General features: G+C 40.2%; 1 protein-coding gene across 1 annotated transcript in view; it reads right to left on the reverse strand.

The window, feature by feature from the left end:
- Positions 1-10,744, reverse strand: part of SPSB4 (splA/ryanodine receptor domain and SOCS box containing 4) — a 68,318-nt gene extending 57,574 nt beyond the window's left edge. The window contains exon 1 of the mRNA XM_086468315.1: positions 10,051-10,744. Coding sequence (XP_086324441.1) covers positions 10,051-10,744 — 694 coding nt within the window. The remainder of the gene's footprint in view (positions 1-10,050) is intronic.
- Between the last annotated feature and the right edge of the window lie 1,027 nt (positions 10,745-11,771).

Genomic DNA, 11,771 nt, shown 5'->3' on the forward strand with positions numbered 1-11,771 from the left:
CTTTCTATAGAAAGATTTTTTAAAAAGCCTCTCCAAGAAGCATACTTTACACAATATGCATTACTTGGAAACTAAGCATTTTCAGAAGTATGAAGTGTTCCAATTTTCAAAGTGTAATTGGGGTACTAAGATAACACCACGCTCTGTTTGTTTTGATGGATAAAGGAACGTATTTTTGAGCGCAATTACAGGCTATCTGCTTAAGAGAATGCCAAAAAATAAAAGGCAAACGCTACAAGAAATGAGGTAAAGCACCAGGATCTAAAAGAAACTTATCACTTTGTCTTGGTTAAACATTCTGTAGCTGTCAAGCTTGCTGAAACCAGAGGGAAGAGGAAGGAATTTTTTTTTAGCTTCAGGATACTGTATTAAGGTTTTGCGGCCAATTCAGGGGCATACTGAATAGGCATACAGATATGTGGCATACACAAGAAGAATTATTAAACACTTATCGTTACTTTTTATTGAAAAACAGAAGCATATCATCTTTAAATTTCATGTCCAAACAATACACACAGACATGAACTCCCATTTGCAATGGAGATGAGCATGCTGTAGAAATAAAAATGTCTGCTGTGAGAACATACAACTGTGAATCTCAAACAACAAAAAAAATAACCTTTTTTTAAATGTTGCCTACTTCCTTGCTCAAAATACATTTTTGGTTTCATACAAATCACTCTTCCAGAATAAGGTAATTTGTTTGGCTAACCAGTTATAAGAAGAAGTCGGCAGAGACAGAGCTAACAAACTAATCTTCCCAACCAACCAAGACCCACAAAACAAAAACCAGACAAACAAACAAAGAAAAAAAGGGGAAAAAAATACCACCCCAAAACAGCCCAAAGATATGCCAGGTCTGGAAGTTCGTTACTTTCAGAAATAAATGTCCACATAAGGTAGGGAGATATTCTTCTATTGTTATTCATTATACAAAAGTTTGGCACATCTACAAAATCTGTGTTTCCTTAGGCATACCAATGGAAAATACAGATATAGCTTTGACTAACCTATCTGAGGTAATACTAGATGCCTGCCTCCCTCAATTACTGCCTGCTAAGTCCACTCTGAACAAGCATTACCAAGAACACTTTATCCAACACTCCCAGTGAATTATCTTCTAATTGCAACAGAGACTCCTAGCACCAACGCTGAAGATGTGCAACTCCAAACCAGTCACGCAGAATCCTGACCAATGCACAAGTGGCTATACAAAATGTCCAGTTTGTTTCAAATTACCAACAGAAATTCTCTTAGTCATTGTGTTATTGTCTGTATTTCACCACCAACTAACATTTAAGTTCAAACAAATGAAAGAATGCTCATAGTTCTTGTACATGAAGTTCAGGCATGTCAACAACTTCTAATGTAACATTCTCTCTGCCTCAACCCTGAGTTTCAGTGCTGAAGATCGAAATGCCCCATCTCGCACTTCTATTGTTGGAGGGTTTTCAGCAAAAATCAGATTTGGTAACAGGCCTGAAGACAGATCTGATCATCAGTCCCACCCCAAAACAGCTCAAAGTGAAAGGCTGAAGTTATTTAAATTCTCTATATATGCACGAATCAAAGGCGGTGAGGGGGAGAGCTTCGACTCAGTCCTGTCCTCACTAGCAGGACTTTTCATTTGCTATCTTCAAAGGGCAACACAAAACTGAACCAGAGAACACAGGGACTATCATGCTCCCTCAGGTTTCCCCGCTAGCTATCCCAGGGAAACTACAAAACACACCAGCCCACAGACACACAGGAACGGGGAGAAAAGATTCAAAGAAAAAATGCTGGCAAAAAAAGGAACACAAAAGGATGACTTGTAGCAGAACTTACCACCTTTTACCAAAGTGAAACACCATCTGGAGAAAGTGGGACACAGCACAGTTGAAGGCTGCCGAGCTCAGAAACAGAGCTGCAGAAAAGCAAATCCCCTTCTATCACTTGCCAACATCCAAGTGTTTGACTTCACAGCCTCAGCATTATATTAACACAGTGTCACTGCCAGGGCAGCTTTCCTCTCATTTACACAAGGAGGTAGGCAGCACCATTGCTACTTTCAGTGGAACCATCTGCAGAACACAACAGCATTTCTAGACATGTTCATTCTCAGGCACATTGCCTGTAGATTTACCATAAAAATACATTATTTACTATAATCTGGTATATAAATTGCCTCTCACCACAATATACTCCAGGAAGACCAGGGTCTTCTCATGTTTATCTTTTTAAAGTGGAATTTGCTCTGAACACAAACTAGAAATTGGGTTGCTATCTGCCTCTCCTAATAGAGAAGCTACACTCTCTTTCAGGGAAGAAAAAGAGGCCATCTGCAGAAAAAGCTTGTGATTAGAGAAGGGAAGAAACTTACATGGCTAGAGACAAATAAAGTAGTATCTTATGGAGAAACATAACTTATGAGGAAACTTGTATGGAATTGTAGCCAAAATGGACAAAGCACACACATTTCTGGCAATAAAGTAAATATATCACTGGATAATGTATTGCAGAAGTATCATTATTTGCAATGAAGTCTGGATTCATGCTTACAATGCCCAACAGAAATACAGATAGAGCAAATCAAAAAATAAATACCCTTCACAAATTTCTTCTTCTAATACAATTGCTGAGCAATCCCAGCACTGTAGCCTGAGCCAATTCATGAAAGAATTAAGCAAGGCTATCAAATTCCTAATTGCCATTTTAGAGTAATAAATACAATATTCAAAGCATAACTTCAGATTACAACACTCACTCCAATTTTGAGAACAGACGTGTAGTTGTTGCTCTTCAAGGCTCTAATTTCTTAAAAACAGGATACATGAAAAATCAGTGGAAACATGATGAGAACATGCTAACATGGTTTTTTTTTTCTTCCTTAAAATGGTCAGATTTGGCAGTTGCCATGGCACCTCAGTGAACCAGAGCAGGAAGAAAAAGCATAGGAGAGTCAGGATGCAAATGAACCTTAACAGCTGTAGACTACTAATGCTTGTTTTTAGACTTAGGAGCCACTGAACTTAAAAGTATACCAGCACCTTCTTATGTTTTAGGTCAATGATAACTGGGAATCCAAGTTAGACTAGATTGTAAGGGGGCAGGGGGAGGAGGGGGAACAACTGTTATCTGTAAAGCTTATGGGTGTCTTAGATCGCCTGAGGAGTCTCCATCACTGGAGATCTTAATAGGTCAAAGTTGTATAAAACAAGACTAAACCAACAAGCATAGGAGCTTGAGAAGTTCTTTCTAACTACATACTTTCATAAGCAACTATGTGCTACCAAACCTGAGCTAATCAGATAATTCTCTGCATGGTTACAAATAATTGATACAAATGAAAAAATGGCAAATATTCAACATTCACCAAAACATGACCATTACAAAGACCATTTGCCATGACAGCTGAAGCCACACCCTTAAATCTGAAGCATCCTTCCTCTGGAAGAGTGACGTTGTACTAATGTTCTACTGTTTCCAGTAACAAAACCTGCCCTGTCTGAAATTAGAGACAAGAAGATACAGTTAGGTAAGGATTTATTACTAATAAGATTGTGATAACATAAAAGAAGAGAAACTCATCTGGGGAAGAGAGAAAAGAAGCAGGAAGACTGAAAACAAGAAGAGTATCTTAGAGAGATGTAATGCAGAGGCCACCAGGAAGGGCAGGAGGTGGCTAGGGCAGAAAGCCAATTAACTGGGTGGCATATTCAAGTGACAATATAGTGGTTTCAACCTGCTGAGAAATGGCTGAGAATTAATTAGAAAGTGTCAACAAGTTAGGATTAAAGGACAAGAAATGTACTTAACCCAGGGAAGGGGGGTGCATGTGGAGGAGGACAAAAAAAACCCAACCCAACAATGAGCTATCTGATTCCTGAAGTGGAAACTGAAAATGCTGTTTCCTGTTAAATTATCTTGAAAGCTAAAGATTGCTTCTTCACAGCATTAGCTGCTTAATTACTACCGCTTCATCCTCTGATTGCATGTCTGTAGGGAAATTCTTCCTAAAGTTTAGTAATACTCGATTTTCAGAGTACGTTATTTCCACTGCAAACTCCAGAGTAATGTATTATATAAATAACATATAAACAGGTTTAGATAAACAAAAACATAAATCCATTCAAAAATTTTAATTGAAAACCATCTGGGGGAAAACCCAAAGAGTCTGATGAGAGATTATGTATCTCTCCTGGCAGTTAACAATTCCGAAATTTTGACTTAAGACTTCTTTATGGTAAAAAGGCCTCCCAGGGGAAGAGTCTGTATTTATAATCAGCATTTGTGGTATGTTAGAGACAGGCCAATAAGAATTAAAATAAACTGAAACAAGCAGGAAAGAGGAAAGAAGTTGTGACTTCATAGCTCCAAAGTTGTTATTTTAGCTTAGAAACACCATCCTTATTTCACAATGTTAGACACATGCAACCCAAGGTCTGAAAGCGATTCAAGGGTTAAGTTGTGGTGTTCTGCAAGGCTAAGAGGAAAAGGTTCAAACAGATCCCACATCCCAAAACTTCTGTACCTGTATCAGCACACAGAAGGGATGCACCCTGAGCCCCCTCCTCCCTCCTGGCCCACACCTGTGACACCACACAACCCCAAGGCTTAGTCCCAGTGGGCTGCAGGTGCACCAGCAGCCTTAGGAACAGCAGCCAAACCTCAGAGGGGCAGGAGCCAAAGGGATCATCCTTTCCCCAGGCAACTCAGGGGAGGGAGCATAGGATCCAGAAAGATCAACTAATGTTCCTGGGCCTCTACACAGGAGCTGATACGGCTCCCTGAACTGCATCAATGTTCTCGAAATATCCTCAGTTTTATGTTTGCACCAGCTCACTGCCGGCACAGCGAACAACAGCCTGCCAGACCCCAGAATTTCCATCTGAATGATTGCTTTGATCCACGTACTCATTCATTGTAGGTTAGTTCGAAGCACATATTTTGAATACTACTTCTGTTTCATGTGGGGATGTAAATAGTTATAGATGTTAAAAACAGGCTATTTGCTGCAGGGCAGTGTCAGTAACAGCTGACAGACAGCCTAGGGACTCTTGTCAGTAAGTACCAAATACTGTAACAAGGATCCCTAGGTTAAAACATGAACTGGTACACACAAATCTTTTCCACAAACTACATTTGTAAGTAACATAGTCTTCTCTTTTGAGACAAATGCTTCCAGCTCCCTGAACTCAACAATTACTTATTTTCAAAATTGTGTAAGGGCTATGCCAGGTTTAGCACAAGAACCACATTGGGCTATCAATACCAAGCTCAAGAAGCACTCTTTAGCACCTAAAAAGCAAAGAGAACCACACAAAAGGAAATAAAGTCTGCTATAGAATATTTCAAAGTAGTTGTACTACTATATAAGGTAAATTCAAAGTTACTATTTTGAAATCAACATTCCTAATTTAGGAGGAGAGTCACGCATAAAGACGAGTCAATGTCCTAAAGGTCTCAAAGGTAATTCTTGGATCTAAGAAAACATCAGTTTGAGACAAGATGGCTAAAGTCTTAATAGAAGTAAGTACTTAAAGGAAGCTAATGGGATACTATTGTTTATCTTAAAAAGTCTTACAGTCTATCGTCAACCAAAACAGGAGTTATTGTTTTTGGAACTTAAAAAGGCAAAAGAAATTCTAAGAGTAAAACATGTCCGTGCTGGACATCAGACATTATTACTGAAAAGTTTGTTGGGCAGTATTACCCCAAACGCTTGGCAAGTTTACTTATTTCTAAGTAGCTGCTTCAGGATTTATAACCAGAAACATATAAATTGGCAGTAGTGGGGGGCAATTTTTTTAGTCCTCAGTTATCGTAGTCTGCTCAACACATCATCATGCAGAAATCAGAGTTCTTTCCTTTCACATGCAATTTAAAGACATTCAGAGCTCATTTCAGCATTGACTTACCCTTCCTTCATGCAAATTCACAAAGTCAAGAGCCTAGAGAAGAGTTTGGCAAGTGTGGCTTGCTTTAAAATTGCCACGATCACATGGAGACAGTGTCTCTAATTAGGACTTGCCCCACAACGTAGCCCAACCAGACGCTCCACTCCAAGGCAATGGTTATAGCAGCCAGCACTGCACTTTCAGCAAGAGTGCAAGTTACAGGACGAAGGGATTTGAAAGTGCTACCAGCAGGCATTTTTAGAGATGGCCAGGGCGCCAGTGCTGATGCACGCCTGCAGATGTTTCTTCATGACACTACTGAGAATGTGCCGTGCTGACGTATACATGTGGGATGATTCCCAAGACCAGGAGAGCCCCACAAACCCTTCTGCCAGCACTCAGTGTTTCACTTCAACCAACTCTACACTATCACACAGCATTGATAGAAGGAGGTTGGAGCCTCCTTCTGCCTTCTCCCTGCCTAGGGAGGTATTAAATTCTAATTTTTGTACCTATGAGTTGCATTATCAAATTCTATGTCTATGGATCCCCTACTATTATTATATACAGAATACAGATCATCTACTCTCCTTTTACACACTGGTTCAGAACAGGGCAGAGCTGGACCTGTAATGCATGCTTACAAAAAGCATTTTGACTGGAACTCAAAAATACTGACTATTCTGTAAGGTATTTTTAAGGATCAAAATAAATCACTGCGTTCAACTTACCTACTCAATCACCAAGTTTTCCACCACAGCACTTAGTGTCCTTCCACCGCTTTGTTTAAACACACAAGTACTAATGTACCAGTCACGACCAGCAATGTATGCTTATACAAAAGTGTTTCGCTATTTCTCTGTTCCAGTATATAAATAATCTTCAGGACTCCTCATCAGACAACAGGTATAAATAGCCTAGCTTTTTGTAAACATGCATACCCTGATGAAAAAAACATCTAAAAAATAACATCTACTGCATTTATGCAGTTTGGCATTTTTAATTATTATCATAGGCAACGAGTCATAAGTCTGGTGTAAATTTCTGTAAAACTTAGGCACTGGGCAAACAGTGTGGTAAATACTGATAGCATTTGTTCAAAGAAGTCTGTCCTAGGAAGAACTCAATGTGCTTATGATGAGCATTCTCCATTCTGTCCTCCTGACTTCCCGCCCAATCCCTGACAAATATTTGCAGCTCTGAGTCTCCCAAATGTGAATGAGAAACTGTCTTGTGAAAGTCACACCACATTATCACATGATGCTCAAAGTAGCTTTTGAAGCAGAATACTCTGAGTATCAGACGCAGCTGCAAGAACTATGATTGATTTTAACTACAGCACTACTCTAGGAGCAGTATCCAGAGCCCAGAGGGCACACAGGTTCCTGATCTTTGCCCTGCAGCCTTATCCTTCTAGAATTCTGCCATCTATGCAGCAATTAACATATTTCGAGGTCTGCATCTTCTCTATACCACTATGGCATATGTTTAAGTTCACTGCAGCTGCATAAGCCCATCATTTGATCCTTTCACTCTTTCATTCCTGCAAGCCTTTCACTCTTTGCCAGGCAACTGAAATACACAGGCCTTTAAAGTGCTCAGAGGTCTTCTATTTAAACAGCAAGTATTGAAAACACTAGAAATCCCTGCAGTCAAGGTCTCTATTTGCTCTGCAAGACAGCACATAAACAATCATTGCAGGCTATGGTATGCATTCTGAGGAGTAACAATCAATCACTAAATAGCAAGTTACAAGTCACTGTTTGACAGCACGGTTTCAAGAACAGCTAAGTTACTATTGCCAGATCTACTAAAAGCTGCAATCAGCACTACGAGCTACTTGAGGGGGGGTGTAAAAAAAAAAAAGGCAAATTTGTAAGGTTAAAAAAGCAAGCAAACAACAAAAAACACCCTCACACATACGTATGCTCAAATGCATTTAAATTTGTGAATGCAACACTAGCATCTCACTGTTCTTCAAGATCAACTCCAATTTTCACATCAACAATTATAAAGACCTGTAATTAAAAGTGCTATGAGAGTGAACATGATGAGTGCCAGACCAAGCTTGCACTGCTACACAAGGGCTGGCTGGACAGAAACACTTTTAGCAGGCAAAAGGTGGTGTTTGCTTTAGAGCACCAGTTACAACAAGCTACTTTGGTTTCTTGAATGATGTTTTTTGTTGCAGGACAGTAATGGATCAGTGAACATGTGATAAATGATGTGATTCCAGGATGACAAACTGCCCCATACCGAAATGGCTTTAAATTTCCTCTTCACATGATCAGATTAACACTCAGGCCTACATAAAAGTTCAGTTTACAAGTTTACTTTTAGCCATGGGTTCACACTTAAAAAAAAAAAAAAAAAGACTACTTTGACTTTCTCAGGGATAGTTTAGGAAGCTGCCCTGCCTCTTCCAGCAAAATTATCCCACGAGAAACCGGATGGGAATTTTCCTTTCTGCCATCTCACAGACCACAGCTATCCCTCTCTACTTAGCCCCTTTTATTTTATAATTTCTACCAAACTCATCTGCATCCTCCTCCTGTGTTTTCATCTTTCTAGAGCTCCCTTGAGCAGCCCTGTGAAGGCTATGAAAGGAATGCAGAATGATTCCTTTATGTGGACATGGTGGACCAAGCCAAGCTGTACTTTGCTTAGTTTTGCAGATATTCCCAGTATTATAAAAACTGCTTTTGCACGCAAATAGTCAGTTTGCAAAAGTATCTCTCCCCCACCACCCTCAAAAAAAAAAAAGCTGTCAGTACACCACTCTGCAGCATCTGTGTAATTGCAAAATACTTACAATCCTCCCGATATTCCCCTGTTGAAAGGGCTCAGGAAGCTGCCATTTAGCATCTGGCTGTAATAACCTGCAGGGCTTCTGCGGATAAAGATTCTTTCCCCCAGTGCTTATTACAGATGTTTATGAAAAGGTAATCTTAAACAGGGTCAGATCATTTAATTATGTTTCTACTTTATATGTCAGACATAAGGCTAATAAGCAGAGAATTAATTTTTTCAGAAAAAAATTAGACCACCCTATCCTAATTGAAGAGAGTAGTAAATTTCTTTAGAAATTACTAATTGAAAGGCAGGTGTTGCACACTTGCTATTGTTCTCTTTTTACAAGAGCAAGTTCCATTCATAAAGCCCAAAAAAACATGAAAATTTTGTTCAGTCATCTATTTTTGTTAAATCTATATATTTATATTCATGGTTCGCCTAGCACTCAGATAATACAGTCTTAAACAAGAACAAAGTTCCATTTACTACCTCATTCAGCCTTCCATTCCCCAATTTGCAGCAGCCAATAAGCTGACTGTACATAACTGGGCATGACCAAATGTCCGCTGTCTCTGTATGGATCTGGCAGAGCATACGTCTTCCTGAACAGCGAGAAGAACTGGCTGAAACCCAGTTCTGCAACTCGTCTTCTGATGGGCTACTACTTCCAAGGTCACAGCAGCAACACGCTACTCCCTACTATGTAACAATTTAATTTGGTATTACCCCTTCAGATCAAAAATAGCCAATGCTCATCCAAAACCCCGTATTTCTGGAGAAGAAAACATCCTGAGAGTGCACCTTCTGAAATAAACTAAGGAACAGAGCTCTCTTTCAGAAAAACTGCTGAAAGTAGTATTTGACCTGAGCTCCCAGATTCTTGGGGATCCACAGCTGCATCCGAGGGTCCTGGAAAGGCAACTATGGAAAGAAAGCCTACTGGCCTGAATTCAAGTATGTTTATGCACACCATGTCAGAGCTCCCATTACTACAGAAAGTTTTTTACAGGATCCACAAATCCTATTTGAAAACCACAGATTTAAAACATATATCCTCCAGTAAACTACAGTTTTACTGTTAAATATACCCAGGAAGTTTCTCAAGATCTTTTTTCTCAGCCTGTTCACTTCCTTTGGACACAGATTTCTTGCCAGTCTGCTTGCCAAAAGGGAAGATATTTTGATACAATCCATACCACCATTACAAGACACAACTGACAGGTGTTAGTTGTGGGCATTAACTATGGGATGCAATCTAGCTGCAGTGACAGTCCACTCCCTTCCAGCACACTCTGTTCACAACAAAAGGATAAAGAAAAAATCCTGCATGAGGAAAAAGTTGAAAGACAGTATCATAAAGAAATATGGTAACACTTACGGTCAAGTCCGTTGACGTATCTCATTGTAATTTCACAGTGCCCCCAAACTGCACTGACTATGGGGTAAAGTTTTTTCCCTTTTAGTCCTCTGAAGGCCACTCCAAGATACTGTCCATCTACCATGAAGCTAAGCGTCCCTTCATCCATATCCAAAATGACCAGCAAGGAGTCTGGGAGTACAAAAGACTCATCCGGTTCCAAAAAGACAGGATACGTGACCCCAGGCTGGTTTTTACAATTGTGGTAGAGTTTGTTGCGTCCCAGATCCCAGCCCCATGATTCAGCATTGCTACCAACCAACGACGTGTACCCCACCGAGTGCAGCGGAGCTTCAGCCGTGGAGACACCCACCACAGCATGAGTTCCCCGTTGCCTTGTGGGCCAGTGGATTTGCCAGACATGTAGGCCTCTTGTGTAGCCAACTTTGCCCCGGATGCAATCCGTGCTTTGGGCAACTGGGTGTCTATGAAAAGTCAGTTTATCATCTTCCTTTACAAATATATTTAAAGAGCGATCTTCATTGTTCCAAGCATGTTTATACTGGACCTCCAGCTTGGCAGGGGGCATATCTAACAGCATGTCCAGTCGTGCTGGCTTGCAAAAATCCGGGCCTCTCAGCTCTCGTTTAACAGGTCTATAAGGGGGCTCCCTCACATCCACAGACTTTATGCTCCCTGAGATCTTCTGGCCCATTGCTTGGCTGCAGATTTACAAAGGAGAAAGAAAAGTTGACTTTGGCCCAACGTTACCTCATGAAAGCACTTTTACACTGAGCCAGTGACCTGACAAGTCAACTGGATTTACTTCTGTTTGGAGCTTGTTAGCAGCAATGTTTTCACAGAAAAAAATGCTCCTGAAAGAAAGCAGAAAGTTTCCAGTTAGTTTAAGAAAGCCAACAGAAAATCCACAGCATATTTTTAAAGAACAACTTCTCATCCCTAGTAGTTAAACACCAAAGCTGACAACTCACCACTTTTTGTTCAGTATCCTACAGTGCTAACCAGCCTGCCAGCAGGATACTGAGCCCACCAGTGCGCAGAGTGCAGGCAGTCATTTCCTCCAATTCATCATAGGATGCAGACATTCCCCACCTTCTGCCCTTCCACCTATTTTGTCTGGCCAAGTTCACAACAATCCTGAAGGTGGTGTACACTATTCCCCAGCAACAGTGGTAAACTTTATGTTCAGCAGTAGCTTCACTTTCACTTACATTTTTGTTTCACAGTCTTAGAAATACACATTACGTCAGAATCTCCTTTTACTTCTAGATGTTCTCTTCCCCAGGCCCTGGTGACAGAGCACTTCAGCTTCTGAGCTGTTATTAAAACAAATGCAGCCAACAGCAAATGGCTGCAAAACTTAAATGCTTCCTTTTAACATACGCTGTCTTTAAATAAAAGAAAAAATTCACAAGCTTTAGTTTTTTTACAAAGGAGCTAAAAAAAAACAAACAGGGGGGAAATAAGGGAGAGGAGCCATGGAAGGACAAATGAAGAATGGCAGTTTCAGTTCTTTGGCAGACTTTTCTAATGGGCAGCTACTACAACTGGGTATGCTCTTCACGCTACTGGACAACGGGCTAATCCACGTTTTCCCTATTTCAGTATTAGGCTGATAAAAAGGACTGGAACACAGTAAGACACATTAAGGACAATACATGATTTTGAAATGTATTACTTCTATACTTCCATAGACAAACACAGTAATTTAGCTAGTGGTG

Source organism: Leptosomus discolor, chromosome 7 (genome assembly GCF_034619465.1).
Source record: "Leptosomus discolor isolate bLepDis1 chromosome 7, bLepDis1.hap2, whole genome shotgun sequence".
NCBI classification, from domain to species: Eukaryota; Metazoa; Chordata; class Aves; order Leptosomiformes; family Leptosomidae; genus Leptosomus; species Leptosomus discolor.